The sequence below is a fragment of the Streptopelia decaocto genome (genome assembly GCF_964273445.1).
Source record: "Streptopelia decaocto genome assembly, chromosome: 9".
In the NCBI taxonomy this organism is placed as follows: Eukaryota; Metazoa; Chordata; class Aves; order Columbiformes; family Columbidae; genus Streptopelia; species Streptopelia decaocto.
In genome coordinates, this window is record NC_138664.1 from 13221285 (window position 1) to 13246339 (window position 25055).

The window sequence follows — 25055 nt, forward strand, 5'->3', positions numbered from 1 at the left end:
GATTGGCTCGGCCTCCAATCCAGGACGGTGACTGGCTCAGTTTCCAATCCCGGACAGCGATGGCTTGGCCTCCAATCCAGGGCAGGGATTGGCTCGGGCTCCAATCCAGGGCAGGGATTGGCTCAGCCTCCAATCCAGGGCAGGGATTGGCTTCATCTGCAATCCAGGACAGTGACCGGCTCGGTCTCCAATCTGGGGCAAGGATTGGCTCGGCCTCCAATCCGGTACAGCGATTAGCTGGGTGTCCAATCAAGGACAGCGATTGGCTGGGCTTCAAATTGGGGATAGCAATTGGCTGGGCTTCCAATCAGAAACAGCGATTGGCTGGGTGTTCAATCCGGGACAGCGATTGGCTCGGTCTCCAATCCGGGGCAGAGATTCTCTGGGCGTCACCTCTGCAATCTCTGATTGGCTGAGACCTGTACACGCTCTCTGATCCTTTGCTGCAAGGCGCTGTGGGTGCTCCTGGCCCGCGGCGCTGATTGGCTGAGGCAGCTGCAGCCTCGTGTCTCCTCATTCTGATTGGCTGCAGTGGGCGGTCGGGGCTGTTCCACATGCTTCCCCCGGCCCGGGCCCCCCAGCGGCCCTGGGACACCCGGGGCACCCACGGGAACTGGAGTGACTGTCCCTTCCTCACCCTGGAGCATCGGCAGGTCTTTGCACCGGTGCCCAGCACAGCACCCGGGCTGCAGGCTGGGTAGAGAAAGGCTGGTTTGGGTGAAGGTTCCCCCAGCCAGGCCCTGGCCGGGGCAGCAGGAGATGTCAGAGGTGCCGGGGCTGCAGCCCAGCCGCCAGCATGCAATGGGCACAGGAGGCCACAAGCACCTGCAGCTGGAATGGTGCGAGATCTGTTTTCACCCAAGAACACGACCCCTGGAAAGGAGAATTGTGTCTGCCAGACAAAGAGCTGCATTTCAGACAAACTGCGGTGACTGGTGTGCCCAGCTCCACCGGCTTCCACAGTGGTGGGAACCTCCCGACGCAGCGGCTGAATCTCAAACACCTCCATGAGGAGCAGACCCTCATCCTCCTCTTGACGGGGCAAGAGCTCCTTCCCTGTCTGCGGCCATGAGACACTTGGCAGTTGCCAACCGGTCCCCTGACCACACCATGTTCTGGCCCTTGTCCCATTTGGGGACCTGCCACCTTCTGCCACCACAGCCCCATCCTGCCAGCCCCTGCAGGACCTCGGCCTCCCCTGCTGGTCGTAGCTTCCTTGGGGGGTTAAACAGCATCTCCCCACCACAAGGCCTTCAGATCCCTGGATCTTCCCAAATTCTGCTCATCCCTTTCTTTTTGGGGAAGGGGGGCTGTGCCACCAGCTGGTTTAACATGACCCCTGTGAGGTTTCTGGGGAGGGCAGCAATGCCCAGCATCCAAGGGGGAACATGGGGTCTCATCACCCACCTTGTAGCCACGGCTCCTCGGTGCTGTGTGTCACCCCCCTGAGCATCCCTCTATGGGGTAAACTCCCCCCAAAAGAAGGGATAGTCATCCTCAGCATAAAATAAACCCTGAGGTTGGGGGACCTGGGTGGTCACCATGGAGGAGATGCTGCATGGGGCTGGTGCAGGGTTGGGCTGACCGCAACCACCCAGCCTGACCACGCACCGGCCCCGCACAGCGAAGGGGGGTCCCCATCAGACACCCCCATCCCTGCTACCATCAGACAAGCCGCGCCCCGCAGCTTTGTTCCGCGGTACCGAGGGCGGACCCGGCTCCGGGGGATGAGCGAGCTGGGGAGGACGGGGCGGGGGGGATTTCAGTGCTCGGGAAACTTGGTGGGGGGGACGCGGGGGCACGGCGGGGAGATAAAGGGCGGCCGCGGGCGGCCGAGTTAGGAGGAGCTGTTTTGCATCCCTTCACGTCAGCCCTGCCTCATTCCCTCCTTCTTCCTTCCTGCGCACCCAGCGCCGGGCCCGGAGCCGCCGCCGCCCCGCGCCCTGCGGAGCCGCCGCGGGAGCGCACGGTGAGTCCCCGCCGCCGGGCTCCCCCTCGCCCCCCACCTCCTCCACCGGGGGGACCCGCCGGGCCGCAGCCGGGAGTTACCGGTGCGCCGCCGCCTTCTCTTTCCCTTCCACCTTCCCCCGGCGACGGAGACGGGAGCGATGGCGGCGGGAGGCGGGGGGAGCGGGGGGGCCCGGGGGTGGCGGTGCCCGCTCCGCACGTGGGGCCGTCTCCCCCCGTTCCCTGCCGACAAGTTTCCCCGTGGCCGGTCGCAAACTTTCTCCGCCGTGGCGGGGCCGGTGAAGTTGCGGGGAGGGCGGCCCGGCCCGGCCCCGGGGTCGGTACCTGTTGCGGGAGGGAGCGGCACCCCCGGGCCGGGCGGCGTGGAGGCTCCGGGGGGCGGCAGGGCGGGGGGTCCGCGCAGGGAACGCCCGAGGGTGGGATGGCCGGAGGGGAGGGGACGGGCTGGGGATCGGAGCGGTCGCCGAGCAGCCTCCGGGGTTGCCCGGACCCGGCGTATCCTCTTCCCGGAGCGGTCGCGGGGGCTGGGACGGGACCGGGACGAAAGCCAGGCGTCCCCCAGGGGCCGCACCCGAAGTTTGGGGACAGTTTGTAGGCGCTGGGCAGCGGCCCGGCGGTGGCTGTCCCGGGTGTGCAAGTCCGGATTTACAGCGACAGAGGGAAAGGGCCACGGGAGGGCTGAAATGAACGGGGTGGGTGACTCTGTGGGGCCTAGGCTGCCCGGTCCCACGTCGCGCTTTCTGTCACGGAGGTGCCCCCGACCTCCTGGTGTCCGGACCCCACGATGGCTCCACGGGAGGGTCTCGGCTCCACAGGAGGGTCTCGGTTTGGGAGTCAGGCCAGGGTCTGCTTTGTCTCCTGCTCTCCTGCTAGGGACAGCAGCTCATCCTTGTTTGTACAGCCCTTTGATAGCTCCCTGTTAATCAACAGGATGCAGTGGTTAAATTAGTTATAATTAATTAATTAGTCAATCATTAGTAGTTTCTTTGTAAGCAGCCTGTGTGGGCAGAGGAGGGGGAGTGATGAAGGGCCCCCCAGGTCTGCACCCGAACTGCGCTGGGCTGCCAGCCTGGGCTCCGTGGCTTCTCCCATTGCAGATTCAAACCAGCCTCATGAAGCTGAATATTCAGCAGTTCCAGCAAACATGGTTTCAGTCTGATTTGTGCAGGCTGATCAGACTGGCCTCAGCCTTGGTACGAACATGTCTCAGGTTGGAGGGAGACCCTGGGCTGCAATTTCAAGGGAGTGGCAATAGGGACACTCATGCCACCGTCCCCTTTGGAGCTCCTGGGGGTGACCGAGTCCTGATGGGTGGCTGGGGGATGCAGCTATGGCAGCAAACACCGTTTCAGCAGCAGGATGGCAAGACACCCTGTTCACACCCCTGGGTGACAGCTTCGCCACCGTGGGGTCAGGGACATCCTCCTCCCGAGAGCGACCATGAGCATGGCGCCAGTAACGCCCTGGCAGGGCCAAGCTCCTCTCCTGCTGGCTTCCATTAATGCCCTCCTGGAACAGTGATCGCATTATAGCCCTATAAAATGGGAAATTAGATCACAGTAACTTGAGCTGTGCTGTACACCAAGAAACATTCTCAGCCTAAACTTGGGAGGTGACTCTGGGGATCAGATGTGGATACCTGCAATGGAGGGAGTGGGCGCATCTTCCACGGTACCTGAGGAACGTGTCTCCTCTTGTTCTTTCGACGTTGGCAGTGTTTGGTTTAATCTCTTAGAAAGTGGTTTGAGTTGGTTTTGTTGGACCACAATGCAAAGAAGGTTTTTCATTTATAAGCAGTTTAGGAAACAGTGTAGAGACGGATGAGCACAAATGTCATCCTGCTCTACTGTAAAGCTGGAAATGTTAAGGAATAGGCAAAATGGTAGTTTTGTACCACAAAGAATGTGCCGGCATAAATCCAGTGAGTGAGAGTGTTGCCTACACTCCTTACGTTTATTTTACATTCAGGCTTTGTTAAGGAGAATGCTCCAATTCAGCATCTACTTGCTCACGGTTTTGTTACCATCAGCTGAGCAGGTTGTGTCCATGGTGTCCAGCCCAGAACCAGGGCAGAGCGGTGACACTGTCGCCAAGGGTCAGGAGCGAGGGGTTCCTGCCGGTTTTGTTACAGTTGCTCCCCTTTCCCCCCGCTGCCCAGGGCGGGTTTTGGTTTCTTGTGACCCATTACATGTGCTCCGGTGAAACGGCGAGCTCTGGCAGGTGGGAGCGCTGCTCCTGTCCCCGGCCCGCAGAGCCCCTGCCTGCCGTGTGCGCACACGGAGCGGCCCCGGTCCCTGCTCGGGACATGCTGGCCGCGGACACGGGGCAGGTTTGCCTGGCAGAACGTTGCTGCGGAGTGCTGGGAGCACCATGTTCCTGTCCCTTGTCCTGCCCCTTGTGGCCCAGAGCCCCCGGGATGAGCCACAGTCCCCGCTGAGCTCTCTGAGCCTTCCCGCAGGGAAGTGACCTTGGGGGCAGAGGACTCTGGTCCAGGGATGAGCATTCTCCCATTGTCCCTATCCCACATTTTCGTCGCCCAGCCCTGGGCACAGCTCTCCTCCTGCCCTAGTCCTCACCAGCAGCAGGACATCGCGGTGGCATCTGTGTTGGGAGAGGGACCAGCTCAGCCCCCCAGTTTTCCCTAAAGCCCGATGTCCCTGGCCAGCGCAGGGCAGTGGAGTGAGCTGCCCGGGGAGGGTTGGGAAGGTTCTCTCACTGGGTTGAGCTGTGGAGAGGCTTCTGTATCTGCAAAACTCGTCGGCTGCCACTTTCCATGGCCCTGGTTTGGGTGCAGGAGCGGGGATCTGTCCCACTGAGACAGTGGGCGTGTCAGGCAGTTTCCTTCCCAAACTTTAAATTAAGGGGTGGGGGAAACATGATTTTAAATTTTCCTAGTGGTGGTCTTTACTCTCAGCTGTCCATCTCTTGAGCGCCATAAAGTATTTCTAATGAAAATAACTCAAAAAAACAGGTAATCATCCTGCCTAAAAAGTTCTTTGTGAAGTCTGCAGCTTTCACGATGCCCTTGTGCTCTCACTGTCCTCCTGTTTCTCTGAACGATTGTACAATGTTCCCTGCAAAGTATCACAGTTTTTTTTTAGTAAAGAAGTGACCTGGGGTGGAAGGCTTCTTGTTTTTCAGATGCCAGATCTCCTGGATCACTGTGAATGTTCCCAAGTTGGAAGAAAAACCTCGTCTCCCACCCTTCCTTCCTTTCTTCCTTCCTTCCTTCTCAGGCGACCTCTAATTTCACATCAGAGAAAATCAGGGAGACAGGCAGTGTCCGGATTGCTCTTTTGTGTAGGGCAAGGAAAAACTTGTAGAAACTTCATTTGAAACTTTGTAGGACTTGCTCCTGAGGTAAAAAAGAGGGAATGGGTGCTGTGGAGCACCGGGGGCCGTGCAGCCTGGGGGCTTGAGGGGTGTCAGGGTGTACAAATGAATTTAAAAAAAAAAACCAAAAAAAAAAACCCGACCAAACAAACAACAACAAAAACAAACAAGAGACGTTATTTTTAATTTGAAAAGGTCAATGTTCACCTCAAGGCTGGGGGGCTGACAATGTTGCGCTGGGTTTGTGCAGGTCTGTGGGATGAGATGGGGAGCAGGCCCGGGGGTGTCGGACGGGAGCAGTCCCGAGCTGGCAGGACCTGCGGCACGGAGCGCAGTCCGTCAGCACGCAGAGCTGTGCCGGTCGGTGGTGGGGAGGCCATGGAGGATGGGCACCATTCCCAGGGCTGCCCGGGGCTCGGGGAGGTCCTGGAGCAGCAGCCGGTGCAGCGAGGAGCACCCAGCCGGCGTCTCCACCAGCCCTGGGTGGCTCAGAACACACAGCTGTGTGGGGAGGGGGAGACGGGGGAAGTCCTGATTCACCCGAAAAGGGATGCTTGCTTGCCAGGGGTGGCTCAGAGGAGGGAAGGGGCAGCACAGTGCAGTGACTGTGACATTTTGTGGGAGTAGCTCAGCAGTAATCTACAAAGGAAGAAAGTTGGTAACTGTTGTTCACCTTACAAGGTTAAAAATTAACTGAATCAACCCCAAACCAGACCTAAGCATTGCTGTCAGCAGTTCAGGTGAAGAGCTTTGGGATGCAGCTGCGGCTGGAAGTGCCGATGGGTGGGACGCTGCTCCCTTAGTGAAGCAGGCGGGACGATGCACCTGGAAATGCCACCACCGAGTTTTCAGGCGAAGGGCGCAGGGAAGGGTCTGACAAACCCCCAGGGGCAGCAGCAGGTTGGGGCCACAGGAATGGAGGTCCCGATGTGTTGGGGGTGTAACACAGGAGCTGTGAAACATGCTGGTGAGGACAGATGTGCGAGCAGACATGTTTTGTTGGACAACACTGACTAAGAGGAATCCCCACGGTTTTGAGAAAGCAGCAGGTGCTGGAGGGGGCAGCACCGAAACCCACCTGCAGAGCAGGGGCTGAAGGGGCCCGGGGATGAGTGATTGATACCAAACACACAGCACAACTCTGGCCTGAAAATGGCCTAAAATGGCCCCGCTCAACACTCTCCACTGCTGTGTCCTTTGCTGTTCCGTGTGTTCTGTGGGCGCCTGTGCCCCCACAAACAGCCCGTGTCCCTCCTGCACGTAAACCTTGAGTATCCACAGAGCAGCCAGCGAGTGACAGACAAAGGGGTTTTCACTGAGGAGGAAATATCCATCAGTTCTTTAAAGGCTTTATCTCAGCACGTCGGTTTGGGGAAGAATGTATTTTAAGAAGGAAGCAGCTGGTGGACGTGTTCATTGTTTTACTTCCACGTCTTGTGTATGTGGAGCTGTATTTCTGCCTGGGTGCTGAACACCCAGACGCGCTTTGCCAGGCAGTGCGGGAGCCGTTGCGGTTCAAAAGGGGAATTTCATGGGCATTGCAGGCTGAGGCCACAAATGGTGCAGAAATGAAACCGTTCAGTCTCGCTGCTCGCTGTCCAGCCTTTAACGCCCTTCCCTGCGCGGTGGGGCTGTGTCCCGCAGCCATGGCTCGGCTGGATTTGCTCCTGGCGTAGCGGGGACCGGCCAGCGGCACCGTGGGCTGGGGGAGCCGGGCTGTGCCCCTGGAGCCACCATCCTGCCATGGCTGTGGGGGACCCAGCGAGGAAGAGGAGGGGAGGAAGTCCAGGCAGAGCTGAGGAGGAAGAGCGCTTGCCACTGGCCTCTAAATTTGAATTTCCTGTTTCTCGGCAGTGGTGCTGGCTCGTGTCTGTGCTCCGTGTGCTGGTCACTTCTCCGACAGCTCATTGCTCCTCTGTGATAGCCAGCTCTGTCTTGCCCCTGCTTTTTCTTTCAAGTTTTTGATTCTTTGGAGCTCCCCAGGTGCTTTTCCTTCCCTTTGCCCTTACTCTGTCTTGGGCAGCTCCAGCCAGAGGTGTTAAGCTCAGTGTCGGGGCGTCTCACTCCCAAGACAGACACCGAGGTGTGAGCTGGAGGATGGTGTTGGGCTGTTTTCCCTCAGGGAGGCCTTTGTTCAGCATTCACTTTGCTGTTTTCCCTCTGAGGAGGTGATGGCTGCAGCCCCGACCTGCTGCTCCTTCAGCCCCTTCCTCGCCCTCGCTGTGTTTCTCTCCACCATGCCGCTCTCCCACTGTAACATTGGAACTTTAATATCTCCGTGCTCTGTACCTGTTGCAATCTTTTTTTTTTGCTTTTTGAGCCGTCTGAGAGTTCCCATTTTCAGGCACAGATGGACCTGCTCCCCTTGGCTTTGCTCCGGAGATGTCTGTCCGTGTTCTCTGTCTCCCTGGGCAGAGCAGCTCCGCGTGGCTCTGGGCTCTGGGTGTGGAGGCACAGGTGCCCTCCAGAGAAAAACAGCTTTCTAGAATACAGAAGTGTAGGCAGAACTGAAAGAGCCTTTTCAGCTGGTGGTACCAGCCCCTCTGCTGTGTTTCTCCTCATCCTTCCCTGTTTTCTGCCCTGGCCGTTCGAAGCCCATCAGGGTGACTGCAGAACGCGTCTGCAGAGAGCAAGCCTTGATTTATGGGGCTTTGAGTGGTTTGGTTTCATTTTATGATTATCAACAAGGGACACATATAAGCAAATTATTTCAACAGCTGAATATTCTGTATATTTATAGGACTTTCTTGCTGTAAGAAGAAAGAGTGCAAGATACGGCAATTATGCAGATTGCAATGGAAATGGGGACTGGGGTGGTTCAAGCAGACCCGAGTGTAAGCCAGCCCTTGGTGCTGCCAAAGCAAAGGCAGAACTACAGACAAACCAGCCTTGTGGATATGTTAAAATATTTAATAACATGAGTAAAAAGCACAAACATCCCCACCCCCCTCAGTCATGGTCAGCAGTCTGTACACTGCATTTTCCATTAAATTTGACAATAATCTCTGCCGAGTGCATCCCGTGGGGGGTTCATCCCCCAGCGCCTGTGGCAGCTCCTGCCCGGGTTTGCCCAAATCTGCCCGGGTTTGCCAGTGGCACGGGCTGCTCAGTGCCCAGGGACACTTTCCAAGCTCTGTGAGAGTAGAAATGTCCCCATGGCCACTTGTCCCTCTGCTCGCAGCTGCTCCGGTCCCATGCATTTCAGGACTCAGATTTCAAAGTGTGAATTTCTGCTCCCCTGGAGTCACTGGGAACATGAGGGACGTTGGATGTGGAGGGGCCCTTTCTGCAGGGATCACCTGGATGGGTCCCCACTGATGTGTCTGGAGTGGAACGAAAAGTAGCTCAGCTCAAAAAAACCCAAACAAACAAACAAACAAAAAACACAACCCAACCCCCAAACTTCACTCTCTCATAGTCTGAAATTACATACTCAGCCTTTATTTTCTGAAGTGCCTGTCCTGTAGCTGTTCATTATCCTTCGTTAAGATACTCCATGCCTCCTGGCTTGGAGGCGTTTTCCATATCAGTCACTGGCTCCACTGCCTTGTGTTGTACCTGTCACCGCCTCACACTTTTCATCTGCGTTCGGTTTGGCTCTGTGCTGGAGGATTTTTCCTTTAATGATGAAGTTCAGTATTTTGAAGCAGACTCTGTGTTCCTGCGGTGCTGCCGGTCGGGGTGGGGGACTGGGGACAAGCTGCTGTCCCCAGTCCCCAGCAGGGTGGGTGGTGGACGGGGCTGGTGTGTGAACACCAGTGCTTGGAAACCCGTTTGCTGAGCTTCAGTAAACCAAAACCACTGTGGCACGTTAGCCACGGTCTCAACTGAGCCCCTAATGGAACACAAGCATAATTAGAGGTAGAATCAGCCTTGCTGCAGCCAGGGACGTGGCCGGAGCCCCTCCTGGTGTGCTGGGAGCTGGCAGGACGGAGCAGGGCAGCGCCATCGGCTGCGGTGGTCTGTGTGCCAGGACAATGGCTTGCCTACCAAAGCCCTCGGCATGCTGGACCACACACTCCAACCACCTTTCCAGCTGCTCAGGAAAGGAGCTGAAACATTTTTCACCTTGTGGCTCTAAAAGTAATATGGTGTTTGCAGACAAGCACTCGGGTCTGCTCCTAAAAGGGTGCAATGTGTCCGACAGCACTGTTAGCCCAGAAATCAGAAATGGGATGTTCCAGGGGTCCTGGGTCCCCAGCCCTTGGGCTGCCCCGAAGCTCTGATTCTCCCTTGTCCTTTCACCCGTGGGCCACAGAAAAGTGCACTCGATGCGTTTATTTAACATTTCTGCCCCCACACAGGTGTCACCGGTGAGTCCTGCAGGGGACATTTCATGTGTGGGAGCCATTTCCTGGGGACACTGAGCTGGGAGGTCCTGTGTTCCCCCCGCTGCTTTGGCCGTGTTTCCCCTCGCAAAGGCTGATCGGGGGATCTTCTCCCTTCAGAGCAAACCAGGTCATGCTGTGTGTGCTGGGGGACCTGTGGTGGCTGCAGGCTCACAGCGGCTGCTGCAACTCCTGGCAGTTTTCTCCAAAGCAGGATGGCCTGAAAATCGTAAGTTGGCAGAGGTGACACAGAGTGAAATGTCCCCTCACCGGCAGCTCCTCGCCCCATGCCGACAGCAGGACCTGGCTCCACACACCGATAACAGGGCTTTGGAGGCTCTGACAGGTTTACATGTGAAATATGATGTGTCTGAGGATTAATTAGCATGCTCAGGTTAGCCCCTCTTGGCAGTGGTTCTGGCCCAGCAGTACGAAGCAGCCCGGGGGCTGGGGAGCACTTCCCAGCCGCTGCTCAGCACGTGGGGAGACTGAACTTACCAGCAAAGCCACGTGCAGTGCGGAGCGTTCACCTTCCTCCCGGCTGGAAGTTCTGGCTGCCGTGAATGGATCTGCAGTCCCCGGGTGCCCATGTCCCCAGTCTCGCAGCCCCACGTAGGATGGAGCCCAGGGAGGGGGTGGCTGGATCTGGGAGGTGTCGCCCTGCGGGCAGCACTGCCTATGCACGGGCATGCTCTGCACATGGATAATATAAAACATATATTGGAATTGTTCCGAGGTAAGGGTAGTAATGGTCTTGAAAGTGACGCTGTCTTCCCACTATGGGGGGGGTCTTCTCTCGTTCCTCTCACTCCAAGAGGTTGTTTCACATCCTATCAGGCAACTCCTGTTCCCTTTGGGGTGGCACACAAGTCTCATTTATAGCATTTTGGTTGGTTTTCCCCTTTTACAGCCAGCCAGCTGGGCTACACATACAAGGGTGCTTGAGCTCCTACTTGTGTGTGTCAGTCCCTCTGACCTCCAGCCACTTTTATGGCTCCGCTCTGGGGTCCTCACAGTTTATGATTAACCCCTGGCCTAGGGATGCTGGGCAGGGGATGCGAGCAGGAGGTGCTGGGCAGCACAGGTCCATTTTGCCGTCGCATCAGCTGGGGTGCGGCAGGACCCAGGGTGCCTCTTGCAGGGGGTCCCTGGGGACCTGCTGTCCTGGGGGCTCTGTCTGCAGCATTTTTCACTGCTTTTCTGCACTCCCTTTGCTCTATGTTACCATTTCTCTCTCCTTGCTGTACTGTTTAGTTCATCTCCACACATAAGGGTCTGTTCACCGCCCACCTCTGCTGAAGATACTGAACCAAACGGGTTGGTGCTGGGATTCGCAGCCTCATCAGGGCTCTCCTGGCCAGGGTCTCTGCTGTCGTCTTCATCTGCTAGGGGTTTTGGGGTCTGCAGGATGCGGGGGCTGCACCATGCACCGGCCCTCCCCCTGCCCCCCGGCACCTGCAGCGCCTGGCCCAGAATCAGGCCCCTGGTTTTGTGTCTGTCACAACCATCCCTCATCTTTCCTGGCGGGGTCTGGGTTTTGACCTCAATCCCTGGCACCCGTCGCTCTTCAGGGCCGTGCTTGTTCCTACAGATCGTTTTTCTCTGGGATTTGCTCTGTGCTTGTTCCTGGTGGCTTTGCATCTGGGGGACCTTCTGTGTGAGGACGGTCCTTCCCACAGCCGCTCTGTGCAGAACTGCATTTCCTTTTCTACATATCTGCATGTGTGATTACTGGGAGAGGTATTTTTTAAAGTAGCTCGGCGTTTCTTTCAGGGAGTTAGCAAAGAGCAGATTTATTTTCTGCTGTGCTGAGAATTAACTCCCCTTTCTTCCTCTTCCCTCTGCCCCCGCTGGAAAGAGAGAGAATGCAGAAAAGAAGAAAGGATTTACATTGTGGTGGTGATTGGCACAGGCTGTGAATGAGAGGTCATTTCATCTGGCTGTTTCTTTTCAAGCGCTCTTTTTTTCATGCACACTGTATTCAGGCTGGGAGCATTCTTTCTTTTCAAAGCTTCTCTGTCTGTCTCTCTCTTCCCCCTCCTTTATTTTTCATCCCTTTTCTTTACTTTTGCTGTCTTTTCATTCTGTTTTTCTCCACCCCCTTGGGGCTCCATTTTTTCTTTCCTCTTTCCTCTATTCAGTTCCTTTTTTCTTCTTGCGTCTTTTTTGAATAGCTCTTCTATTTTCGGAGAGGAAAGGGAGTATGTGGAAGAGAAGTCGTTGCAGCAAGGAGGAACTTGAAAGTCTTTCTTTCCCTGTTTATTTCACTTAAAAGCAAAAATTGTTTTCCAAGAGAGAGCGAGGTTTCTGTGCAGAGCCTTAGAAGAGGGGCTGGGACGGTGGGATTTCTCCCCGCTCCTCGCCGCACACAAATGCCATCAGTCCCAACCTGCGGCCAAACCAGAGCCCCCAGAGTGGGGGGTCTGTGGGTGGGTGCTGGGTGCGGGGGGTTGCTGGGTGCGGGTGCCACAAGCGGGGATTCCAGGAGGAGCAGCTGCTTCCTCCGCCCTGACCGAGCTCGCCCCTGCCCACTGCTCACCCCACACCTTTGGGCACCAGTTACTTGTATTTAATCGCTATTTCTGTGGCTGGGGCTTCTGTGCAAGTGAGCGGCAGCATTTTCAGACACGAGGTGACAACAGGCTCTGGCAGCACCATCCCAAGAGCTCTGCCCGGTGGGTCCCTGCATCGCGCTGGGGAGGAGGGAGCTGGATGGGGATGGAGAGGCCATGGTTGTGTCATTTTGAAGGGAGAACATTGTGGTTGCCCATGGGAGGCCACGGGATGTGCCGGGGAGCAGTACCAGGGTGGCCATGGAGAGCCCTTGGGTCTGATGACACAGGGCTGCGGGTTGCCGGGTTCTGCGGGTTCCAGCCCTTCCCCGACAGGAGCAAGAGGGCTCTGGCGCACGTCCATAAGGCCACAGTGATCCTGGCCTCATGGAAGGTCCCTGGCTGGTCCCCGAGCCACTGCTCCCCAGCACAGTTTGGTGCCACCAGCAGCTCGCCATCCAGGACTCCCAGCAGCTCCATCGTCTTGGTTCCAGAAGAGCTGCCTGGGCAGAAGGGCTGATAAATCAGGCTTAAAGCTTGGTCAGTGTCTGCTGAAGAAGTGGTGTTGTGTGGAGTAGCAAGGCAAGAGGAGTTCCTTAAGGGAGGTGGCTGTGGGGGGTGACGAGAATCGCCCTCTTGAGCGCTCACGCCCGAGCTGCTCTGGACATGGACCATCAGTCAGGTTGGCCACTCAGGGAACACAGGTTTCGGGCTATGCTGGATCGCTGGCTCCCCCATCTGCTCTGGCACGGTCAGCCTGTGCACAGGGGGTTCCTGGTGCAGGGAACAAACCTGCCCCGACGGCTCCGGGCTGAGCTGCACACCACAGAACGGGGTCCCTGGGGAGCGACCCTGCACCACCGAGCCAGACCTGGTCCCCCACTCTTCTGCCGTGCCCAGAGCCCACAGCCCGTCCTCCTGCGCAGCATGTCCTTCCAGCACCCCATGGCCAAACCAGTGCAATTAGGACTCCGATTTTCAGAAAGCATCTTTTCCTTGTTAATTTTAGTCTCCCCTGGTTGCTTTGACATAAGGCAGAAGTTGAGGGCTGGTGTAAGACACAGGAGCAGGCGCTGGCTGGAGCCACCAGCTCTCCTGGTGTGAGAGGGGTGGCAGACGGGGCTCAGGGCCAGCCGGGGGGGCTGTGCCTGGCAGCCTGTCCCGCTGTGGAGTGCGAGGCCGAGAGCACGGGTGTGTGCCCAGGGCTGCTCCGATCCTGCCAAAACCGTGGGTCCGGGTGAACGGCAAATGCATGTAAATTCCAGCAAAGCAGGGACCCCTGGCATAGCACCGCAATGGCAGAATGCGGCAGGTGAGCTCAGGAGGGTGCTCTGGCTGTCCCATCCTGAATGTCTGCTCGAGTGAGGGCAGAATTCTGCTTCCCCTTTGTTTGGGGCTTTTGGGGAAGGCTGGCAGGGCCTGGCCAAAGCAGGTAGTTGTACCGCTCTTGGCAGAGGGGCACAGTAGCGCTTGGGCACGGGCAGGGGTCCCTCTCGCACAGGTGGGCTGCGGGAGCAGGAGTGGAGCTGGTGGCACTGTGGTTAATTAAGTAGATTATTTTTTTAAAGTGAGATTCAAATAATTGTGACCCTGAGATAGAGAAGACATTGGAGGAGATGAAAAGGGAGAGAGAAAGAGAGGAAGCAAAGGACAGAGGTTTGGAATAGAGAAGGAGATGAGGAGATAGATGAAAGAGAAAGGAGAAAGATAAGAGGGAGAGAGGGGACAGATCTCCAGTGCTAGATGGGCGTTGCCAGGGAAACAGGAAGAATGAGGGAGCGACGGAGGGATGGAGGAGCGATGAGGAGCAGAGGATGCTGGGGGTGGGGAGTGATGGAGGGACGATAGAGCTGCGCCTGGTGGAGGAGGGCGGCACGTTCTCCACAGACAGGGAGGCTGGGGCGGGACGTCCTGGGTCAGGGTGGGTGCCTGTCTGCTGGGGAGCCAGACAGCGTTGGGGGTCACTGCTCTGTCGCTCCGTGGTGACTGACTGCAGCATCGGTGGCTGCTCCCAGGCCGACCCCTCTCGCCCCGGGTTCCATCACTGGAACATTCCTTGCCGCCCTGGCCGGTGCTGGGGGACTGGAGAATCCCTGGGGCAGGGCTGTGGCTTCCCAGTGCTGCCACCTCCCTACTCAGCAGAGCTGTCCCGATCCCTGTCCCGTGGAGCGAAGGTTTCCCACAGAAATCATGTGCCAGGTCGGGACAAATCCTGGTGTCCTCCATTGCGGTCACAGGGCCGGGGCTGCCGGGCGGAGCCCGCAGGTGACGGGGCCGGAGCTGCTGCGGTTTGGCTGCCCCGGTCCCAGCAAACAGCCCAGCACCAAACATTGTTTGAAAGCCAGTTTGTGCTCAGCTTTGGCTCTGGCTGGTTCCAGGAAGGTCCCAGCTACACCGGCTGCTCCCATGTCCCTGGGCTGGCAATGGGGGGAACGAGGCGGCTTTGTGCTCTGAACACATTTATTCTGCAGATAATGGTAATCTCCAGTGATTTAAAAAACATTCCTTTTTCCCTCCAGTCAGAGTTTGCCAATAACCTGGTGGCTTCAGAGGTCAATGTTTAATTCTCACCAATAAACACAATGATTTGGGTAAGAATCACTAACAGAAATATGAACAGGGCAGCTGGGAGGGGTTTGACCCAAGCTGACAAAGCGGGTCAGACATTGTGTGTCACACGCACCTGATGTCACCATTTTTCCCAACTTGTTTTTTCACCTAATCTTACTGGAAAACATTTTCATGCTGCAAATAGTAGCTTGTGTCCTTTTTACTTTTTTAAATCAAAGCTCCAAAAGACAATAATCCCTCCCCCAGAACCACTTCACGTGATACACACAACCCCACGTACGTCTGTCTGTGTCAGAAAGTGTATCCCAGGCTGGAGGGAGCAGTTCTGCTTTCTAATCAACTTACAATAAGCAGCTTTTTTCTAGAGAAGTCATTTAACAAAAGTTTTCCTTTAAAAGCACAGATAGTATCTAATATGGAGACTGATTGAATGAACTCTGAAATTGTTTTGATTTCTTTAAAAATGCCGAGTGTATTTGGTAGCAGCAGCCCAGCACCATGCATCCTCTTCCCCGTTTCTCAGAACTTTGGCTCACCAGGCCTGGTGCAGGACAAGTGCTCTGGATTGGGTTTATGAATAATTTTGGTTGTTGTGATTCTCAGGGAAAAAATATTTTTCTGTTTAGATTTTTTGTGGGTGCTTTGAGCAGCTTTATGTGAAAACCACAAGAAAAAAAAAGAAAAGGATGAAAGACTGATTTTTCCTTTATTAAATTTAAATGAACGCTTCTTCTAAGAAAGGAAGAAAAATAAAATCAAAGGTATTCTCACAAACATTAGAGGTTTGTTGATCAGCAGGGGGGCTCCGCAGAGGGGCTGCAAAGGTTCTCACAACGGGGGTCCCACAAAGGGCCTCTGCAATGGGGTCCCACAAAAGGGTCCCACAGCCGCCCAGCCCTGTGGCACCTGTCGCTGCTGGAGTTCGGGTTTGGGGGTGCAGCTCCCGGGTCTGCGGGGTGCCTCCCTCAGATGGCCGGCACAGGGACTGGCGGCTGACAGGAGCCTCTCGAGGAGCTCTCTGTCCCGCTGCTGCCTCCGCTGTGACACTGCTTTTCTCTCAGTGCAGAAAAGTTCCAAAGGCCCCCCGGGTGCTGTGGGTCGGACACAGGGCCCATCATACCGCAGGTGGGTGACAGGAGAGGAGCAGCTGCTGGTACCGGGCACCCGCGCATGTGCCGGCACTTACCCTGATGGGCAGAGAGAACATGGGGCAGCAGCTGCAGTGAGTTGGGGGTTTCTGTTCCTGCAGAGGAAGGTCACAGCTCCTCGGGATGGCTGTACAAGGTAAATCTCACAAACTCTTTGGGTTTTGGGTGCCCTTGGCTCCCTGTCCCACAGGAAGGTCTGGGTGAGATTTGGTGTTGGTGACCTTCAAGGTCGGGAAATGGAGCCCGAAAGCAAACAGGGTTTTTGAAGAGTCGAACCCCCAGCGGAGAGTAGAGGTGGTTGGGGGCTACAGCCCCTTGTAGAGACCTTCAACGGGGGCACGTGGTCATTTTCTCTGTTTCCCCACACCAGATCTAGGACATTGACAGCAAGCCTCGTATGTGTGCACAAGTGAGGTTTTCATGACCCAGACGTGATTTTTCAGGCTGCTCGGTTTAGGTTTAGGAAGAGTCCTGTTTCCAGAGCGGTTGCATTGGTGTCTGCTGTGGTTTGGCTGCATGAGGGGCTGGTGGGACAGTGCAAGGCCAGGTGAAACCGAGGGACTTAAAACAGCAAAAAGAAGGGAGAAGTGTCCAGAGATGGGCAGCTCTTAGTCTGGGGCAGTGGCTGGAAAACTGGAATTCAGCAAGAAACCTATTGTGGGGGATGGAGAGGCTGTTGTGCAAAATGCTGCGCAGGAGACCTCTCTGGTGTAAGAGTCCTCAGGTGAGAGGTGTTTGAGTGGTCAAAGATGAGCAAGGGAGGTAAATACAAGTAAAATTACACAAGTGAAAGCTATGTTAAATATATATCTATATATTTAAGTGCCTCAAGACTGGGAGGTGAGCGAGACACGGGTGGAGGCTCTGAGGGGGCAGCCGGTGGGTTGCGGGTGGGGGGCAGGGCCCACAGGGATGTGCCAGGGCAGAGCCGGACCCTTCCCAGTGTGTTGAGAAAGGCAGGAGGAGAAGAGAGATTGCACGGAGACAAAAACCTCGGAGGAGTGGGAGGAGAAATACTGAAAGAAAACCAAATTTCACAACCCCCAGAGGAGCAGGGACAGGAGCTGCTGCCACCAGCCCTGGGTGCGTCCGTCCCATGAGCATTGGAGAAGGATGACAGACGTGGGGGGACGGGGAAGATGTGGGTGGGGGGACTGGGAACGCGAGGCTTTCGGAGGGGACGTAAACAAGTGCGTTTGTGTAACTCCATATGTGGGCAGGCGACTGTTTCCGTTGGCAGAGGAGCTGGAGAGCACCTAAACCTGAGTTGAACATTCCGATTTAAGCCCAGGGGAGGGCTCTTCACCCCGGGGGCTGTCAGGGTGTTTCCTGGGGGAGCTGAAATACGTGACCCAGCCTTCCTTGCCCATGTGTTGGGAAACAGTATTTCCAACCCGCTCTGCAAGAGCCGAGAAGGCTGAATATGGAAGTGAGAGCGAGAAGTGAAACAAAAGCATCTGTCCCGTCCCGGGGCTCTCCCCGCGGTGTTTGTGCAGCTGCAGCAGCTCCGCGGGCTCTCGTGGCCTCACTCCTCAATCACAAAGCTCTATGGCTCACGTTCCAGAGCTCGCGTGTTCCATAGAGAAAGTGTGAGGAGTGATTGGTGTAACACAAGGGGTTTATTTTTGTACCGAGGCCCAGAGGAGCTGAGCTCATCCCTGTTCCCTGAGTGCTCTGGTCTAGGAATTACACTTTATTATACTTTCTTCTAAAAGCCTCCAGTTTACTTGTCTTGTGCTCATAACGGGGGACAGAGACCCAGAGCTGTGCAGGGGTTCTGGCTGACACCCCCATCCGCACCCCTCCCCAGTGCTGGAGACAGGGAAATCACTTGGGTCCCATCTCGTGTCCCCTCTCCTGTCCCAAGGCAGCTGCCGGGCTCCCCATGCCAGGTGAATGTGGGGCTGTCCAGGTTGAGTGTCGCCCTTGCACGGTGTTTACTGGCACCTGCCATGGGGAGCAGGACCCGGTGGTGCCTTCCTGTCCCCAGCCAGGGTGACAACACCAGTTGCAGGAGGAGGACGTGGGTGGTTATCGTCCTGTGTAAGTGCCTGTGGAGAAATCCTTGGGAACAGCGAGATCTTAACTGGGCTGTAAGGGACACCCATTGTATGTGGAAACAGAAACTGCTCCAAACCGCGAAGGAAAACAATCCAAAACTCAATGGAAAGGCTTTTCCCCTGTCTCGCTCCAGCCGAGACCCCGGCAAGAACAGGAGGAGGAGGATGATGCTGAGAACCCCCCCTCGCCCCGGGGCGGTGGGCGATGGGCCCCCGGGAGCCTCCCAGGAGAGGGGTCCCGGGGCCCGGCTGTGCCCGCCGGCAGCCGCCTCCCCGGCTGCTCCGTCTTCCTCCCCATCCTTCCTCCCACTCTCCTCCTCCTCCCGCCGCCGCCCTCCCCCCGCTCCTCTCTTTGTTTCGCTGCCTCCGCACTCCCCCTCCTCCTCCCCCCATTCTCCTCCTCGCCATCTCCTCTCTCCGGTTCCGCAGGGGGCTGGAGGTGAGAGGGGTCGAAGATGCCCCCCTTGTCTGGTCTCCCCTCCGTTTCTGGCGGGCAACCCCCCCAGACCCCGGTGTCTGCTCCGCACAGCCCGGCTCCGTGGCCGCCGCGGGAAGGGCTGGCAGAGCTGCCCCAAGGCAGGGATGCCCGAGCAGATCCAGCACGGCGGGGGCTGAGCCGCCCGTGCTGCCCACACGGGAGGGATGCTGAGGAGGGACCCAGTCCCCTGGGTGCCGCCCCCCGGGCAGCAGACCCCACACAGCTGGTGCCTCTCACCTCTGGCTCTTCCTGATTTCATGCTGGCTCTTCTCCCCTTCCCCATCACTTCCGCTTCCCCAAAGGGACGTGTGTGCCGTGCCACGGCGTCTGGGTGGGTGCAGAGCTGGCGTGAGGGGACACAGGCCACGCTCATCGGGCTTGCAGAGGAGCTGCAGGAGCAGCAGCTGCCTGTGGAGTGTGAGTGGAAAGGCCGATGTGCTCCTTGTCCCTGCAGCTGTCACCGGACGGGCTGGTGAGATGTGGTGTGGAGGCCATGCGGGTGCTGCACTGAGAACTGTGGGGATGATAACTTCTTGGGGGGGTTTCTCTGCTCAGAGAGTGATTATTTAGCCCAGGATTGCCTCTCACGGTGTGCAGGTGCTCCTGGGACTGCGACATAATCTGGTTTGGAGTTTATTCCTGTTTTACCTCCCCCATAGGATTTCTCTTTGTAGCTGAAAATAATGATATTTAGGAGAACGTTCTTCACTGCAGGAGGCAGCAGCAGCCTCCTCCCTCACTTTCATCTGCTTTCCCATCGCCTCCCTGCCCGTCCTCACCGGCTGCCCCAGAGCTGCTGGGGGCCCAGTGTTGCCCCATGGATGGGTCCCGGGGCAGTCAGGTACTACTGCTCCAGGCTCTGCATCCCTTGGGACCCTGTTACATCCTCTCTGGGGTGGGTACTGGGCTGTCAGGCCCCGGGGTACAAGTGAGCCGAGTGCAAGAATGTTCTCAAAGTGTTGTTTTAATCCTCACTAAACAAAATGCGTAAACTGCCTTCCATCCAAGGGGAGTGTTTTGGCAGCTGGTGCATCTTTCCCTGGCCTGCCAGCATGCTCCTCCACGGGCAGAGTTGCTTGTACCTTCACAGCCCTCCCACTTCTCATTTCACTCTGTTTTGCTTTGTCCCCTCCCTGTTTCCCAGCCCCAGTCGCCAGGGAACGTGCGGGAGCCAGCTGGAGGAGTCTGGGGACGGATGGCAGAGCAGGAGCCCCAAGGTTCAGCGGTGCCTGCCCCGCTCTCCTCTGTGCTCCATCCCAGGTTCCCAGTCCGTTCATGGCAGCATTTCCTGGGATCGCTGGCTGACTGCCCCAAGCGCTCAGAAGGGGCTGGTGCTGGTGGGGCAGGCACAGGCTCTGTGTGCCTGGTGAGGAACACCAGCTCTTCAGAAGGGCCTCATTCCTCCCTGCAGCTCTTCCCGTGCCAGTCACACCATTTTGGTGGGAACATGCCCCGTGCTTGGCTCTCCAGGCTGGTGGGTCCCAGAGACGCCCAGAGCACAGGGAGCTCCTGGTTTGTCCCAGGCTCAGGAGCAGAGCTGCTGTCCCCACGGTGCCCGACACCGGGTGCCGCCGCAGCCCCAGCCTCTGCCAGGGTCAGCAAAGGGGTGACGGCTGGAACGAGCCCCTCGCCGAGTGGCGTCCCTGGCGGCTGTGTGGCAGCAGGGGCACCAGGAGAGCTAACGACTGTGTCTTTGCCTCCGCAGCCATGACAGTGTAGGCAGAGATGGATCGCTTCACTGAGTGCGGGACCCAGACGGACGCAGTGGTGGTGCTGTCCCTGGCGCAGGCTGCAGTTCTGGGATTGGTGTCTGAGAATGAGCTGCTCGGGGCCACTGTCAGCCCTGCCAGCTTCTTGCCGGGCCTGGGCGAGGAGCTGCCGGACACCGGGGAGCCCGGGGAGCCCGAGGGCGAGGGGCAGGCGCCAGGGGATGGGCAGGAGGAGGATGCCTTGGAGGCAGAGTCCTCCCTGGAGAAGCACGCCCGGAGGAGGAAGCGGCCTCCTGTGAGGCTGGTGCCCAAGGTCAAGTGCGAGAAGGCGGAGGGTGAGGTGCTGCATGATGTGTCCAGCCCTGGGGATGAGGAGGGTGAGCAGCAGCATGGCTGCCCACCCCCCAGCCAGGAGCCCAGCCAGGAGCAGGCAGTGCAGAGCAGCGCCATGAAGATGATCGACCTCAGTGCCTTCGGCAGGAGGCCTCGGCGCCTGCGGCACCTGCGCCGGCACCCGTGCCCGGAAGGCCCTGAGAGCCAACCCGGGGACACCGACCCGGCTGTGGCAGAGGGTGGCACTGCGGGGGCCCTGCGGACCGAGTGCCCCTTTGAGGCGGGCGCCTCGTCCCCCGACGAGGCGGAGGCCCCCACGCCAGCATCCCCCGAGCCGGTGAAGAGTGAGCAGGGCTTCAGTTGGCAGGAGCCGGGGGAGCTGGAGGCAGCGGGGGCCACCAGCAACAAGAAGGCGCAGCTGGACCGGCTGGACATCAATGTGCAGATCGACGACTCATACCTGGTGGAGGCTGGGGACCGGCAGAAGCGCTGGCAGTGCCGCATGTGCGAGAAGTCCTACACCTCCAAGTACAACCTGGTGACCCACATCCTGGGCCACAACGGCATCAAACCCCACTCCTGCCCACACTGCAACAAGCTCTTCAAGCAGCCCAGCCACCTGCAGACCCACCTGCTGACCCACCAGGGCACGCGGCCCCACAAGTGCGAGGTCTGCAGCAAGGCCTTCACCCAGACCAGCCACCTGAAGCGGCACATGCTGCTGCACACCGACATCAAGCCCTACAGCTGCCGCTTCTGCGGCCGTGGCTTCGCCTACCCCAGCGAGCTGAAGGCACACGAGGTGAAGCACGAGAGCGGGCGCTGCCACGTCTGCGTGGAGTGCGGGCTGGACTTCTCCACGCTCACCCAGCTGAAGCGGCACCTCGCCACGCACCAGGGCCCCACACTCTACCAGTGCCTGGAGTGCAGCAAGTCCTTCCACTACCGCAGCCAGCTGCAGAACCACATGTTGAAGCACCAGAACGTGCGGCCCTTCGTCTGCACCGAGTGCGGGATGGAATTCAGCCAGATCCACCACCTCAAGCAGCACTCACTCACACACAAGGTAGGGGCAGGGGCTGTGCCCGGAGATGTGCCAGCTCTGGACACGGGTGTTGGGAAATGGGTTGTCCCAGTACCCCAAAGCCCTGTCCAGCCCCGGGACACGAGTGGTGCAGGTGGGCAGAGGCCCCGCAGCAGCTGTCATTCATTAGGGGTCATTAATTAACAGTTAAAGGAAATTGTTACAGGCAGGAGCCTTGGGACTGCCCAGACTCCTTACTCGGACCTCCCATCCCTGGGGAGCGGGGTTCAGAGCTGCTGCAGGTGCTGCACGGGGTGACTTGGGGGACCTGGCCACGTGCTGCCGTGGCCCCTCCAGCGGGCAGTGATGAGGGGTTCACCCTTTTCCAGGGGTTCTTCTGGGGGCAGTGATTGGCCTGAGCCAGAGAGCAGAGCTGGGTCTCACAGCCAGGCTCCCAATGCCCGTCCAGCCGCTCTCCCTGCAGCCACCCCCCGCATGCTGCCGGGCTCGAGCACAGCCCCGGTGTCCCTGTGCCAGGTCAGCTGCCACGTGGCAGTCATGGTCCCCAGCCAGCCCTTGCCGTGCGTGCCGCTTTGCGGAGCTTCTCTTTCTCCAGCAGCGCTGGCCGCATACTGGGTTTTCAAAGTGCTACAGGTGCATTTCCAGGGCAGGTGAGGTGGTGGGGTGTGGGGTGAGGCAGGATCCTGCCCACTGTGGGACCAGGCAGCGGGAGTTGCCCCTGGGGCAGTTTGGGGGTGGCTCCAGGGTCTGCACTTGCAGAAGGGGCAGGAGAGGGGAGCAGGAGGTGCTCTGTGGAAGGTGCACATGAGCTGATGAGGGTCAATCTTCCCCTGTTTCCTGCAGTCCAGCCTGCTGACAGGCCCAAAAGTTCTGCATAGCGCGAGGAGCCCACCTCGTGCCCCTTGGGGAGCGCGGGTCCCGGCTCCAACCCATGCCTGGCGCATCCATTTGCCCTGGCTTCCCGCGGGGGCTGTGCAGGGCCCTGAGCTGCCCCGGCAGCACTGGGCGCTGGTCCCACCATCCTCTGTCCCCACCCCTCGCAGGGTGTGAAGGAGTTCAAGTGCGAGGTGTGCGGGCGGGAGTTCACGCTGCAGGCCAACATGAAGCGGCACATGCTGATCCACACCAGCGTCCGGCCCTACCAGTGCCACATCTGCTTCAAGACCTTTGTGCAGAAGCAGACACTTAAGACCCACATGATTGTGCACTCACCGGTGAAGCCATTCAAATGCAAGGTATCGTCAGGGGTCTGTGGCAGGGATGCAGATCTGAGCAGGGTGCAGATGTGGGGGGGTTAGCATGGGCCCTGATGTGCTGTGCTCCCAGAGAAACCCGGCCAGGCTGGGCTGAGTCCTCAGGCACGAAAAAGCAGTTTTGTGATGCCTCCCTCTGTTCACTTGGGCAAACAGCTCGTCCTGATGCGGCTGCTCAGAGCTGCACTGCGGGCAGGACATGGGCACCGCTAACGGAGGGAGACAATTAGTGCCTCCACTAAGGGAGAAGAGGAAAAGCAACCCCAGTACTCCTGGGAATGGGTGGGAGCAGTGGGGTCCCCAGGACAAGCTCTGCTCTGGGACACGCAGTTGCAGGCGAGCGGCTGCTGCAGAGCCCTTTGCTGGGGTGGGGGCAGCAGCAGGAGAGCCCCTGCTGACCCGGGACCGCTGCCCACAGGTCTGCGGGAAATCCTTCAACCGCATGTACAACCTGCTGGGGCACATGCACCTGCACGCGGGGAGCAAGCCCTTCAAGTGTCCCTACTGCTCCAGCAAGTTCAACCTGAAGGGCAACCTGAGCCGGCACATGAAGGTCAAGCACGGGGTGATGGACATCAGCCTGGACAGCCAAGGTGGGTGCGAGTGTGGCCAGTCCCTATCACATGGTGGGTGCTGTGGTGTCCCTGCACCGGTCCCTATCGCAGGGTGGATGCTGTGGTGTCCCTGCACTGGTCCCTATCGCAGGGTGGGTGTTGTGGTGTCCCTGCACCGGTCCCTATCGCAGGGTGAATGCTGTGGTGTCCCTGCACCGGTCCCTATCACAGACCAGGTTCTGTGATCTCCTGGCTGCGGCTGCTCCTGGGAGCACCCAGCTTTGGGCTGATGGCTCTGGGCACCAGGCTGTGCCGCCGCAGCTCCAGCCAGTGCCTCTCGGCAAGCTCAGGTCCCGTTAAAAAAATAAGTTAAAATAAATAGCTCCTCAGGGAACCATGAAGGCTTTGGCATCTCTGGACAGGGTGGTCCTCTCTGGTGATATGGTGGCTGTGGTTTCAGTTAAAGGGTTTTGCAGGGTGGGAGGGGGTAAATGCTGCTGACTGACTGTCCCCAGAGGGGACAAGGGTGCTGTTGGCTGTGGACCTTCAGCATGGAGGGAGGCAGGTCCAACACAGGGTGTCCTTGTCTGAACCCTAGATCCCATGATGGACCTGGCCGGGACCGAGCACGCTGAGCTGGATGGGCAGCAGGAGATGGACGACTTCGAGGAGGAGAACTCTTACGGCTATGGAGGGGTGGGCAACCCTCCAGATGAGCACGCCCTGGCTGAGCAGGCCATGAAGGAGATGGCCTACTACAACATGTTGTAGCCGGGGCTGGGGGCGGCTGCGGGGCCTGTGGGGGCTTTGCATGGTGAGAGCTGTGGCACCTGCCAGACCTGCACCCCGGCCTGGGGCAGGAGCTCTGGCTGGATTGGTGGAGGAGCAAACAGGGATGTCCGAAAACCTCTGCCAGGGCAAGGGCAGGCTCTGCGTCCAGCCTCCTTGAAGCTGCAGGCAGGGGAAGGTGCATCCCAGAAGATAATGAGCATTACTGATTATTCTACCTCCTGGGTCCTCTCCCATGGCTGCAGCCAGCTGGCCCCCTGCTCCCCCCAAGTGCCCTGTGGGGCAGGAGCCCCTATGCCTGCAGAGGGGGGTTTCATTTCGTGCTCTGCCTCATCTCCCAGGCAGGCGAGAGCATCTCACTTGCCCTGGCACTGGCCATGGGCTGGCTCAGGCAGAGCCATGGCAACCTGTACGGGGCACATACAGAACAGAATATTTTCTTACAAACTAATGGCAAAGCTCAGAGGAAGCAGCAGCTCCGCGTATGGAGCAGCTGTAGCGAGCAGTATATTTAAAAGAAGGCAAACCATGTTCAACTTGAGCAAATGATGGTATTTTGAAAGTAATTTATTTTTTTCAGATGTGCCGCGTGGTTGGATTTATCTTTTCACCGAGTTCAGTTTCCTTCAACCAATGTGCTTTTTAAACCTGTGTAATGTGTGTGGTCTGTGCACAGGGGTGGTGGGGCCTGCGATGGTGCGGGGGGGGCTGAGGACCAGAGCAGGGTCTCACTGCTGGGGGGACCCACAGCTGCTCACCACACTGTGGCCCCCTGTTCTGGGGCTCGGGAAGAGGCTGTTCCTGGGGCAGTGCAGCCCCTGGCGGGGATTTTGCCACCTCTGTTCCCACGTGCTGTGGAGGGAGAGAAAGGAGCTGGGGCAGCAGTGGCTGGGCCTGGGCCACTGTCCCTGCGTGGGGCTGGGCAGCACCCGCA

At 58.1% G+C, this 25055-nt stretch overlaps 1 protein-coding gene across 1 annotated transcript; it reads left to right on the plus strand.

Annotated features, from left to right (window-relative positions):
• The first annotated feature begins 1792 nt into the window (after window positions 1–1792).
• ZNF710 (zinc finger protein 710) lies at window positions 1793–24772 on the plus strand. Its single transcript, XM_082060884.1, has 5 exons — window positions 1793–1969; window positions 20144–21546; window positions 22569–22760; window positions 23197–23371; window positions 23931–24772. Exons 2-5 carry the CDS (start codon window positions 20164–20166, stop codon window positions 24101–24103), a joined length of 1923 nt encoding a protein of 640 aa, XP_081917010.1. The 5' UTR covers window positions 1793–1969; window positions 20144–20163; the 3' UTR covers window positions 24104–24772.
• The last annotated feature ends 283 nt before the right edge of the window (window positions 24773–25055 follow it).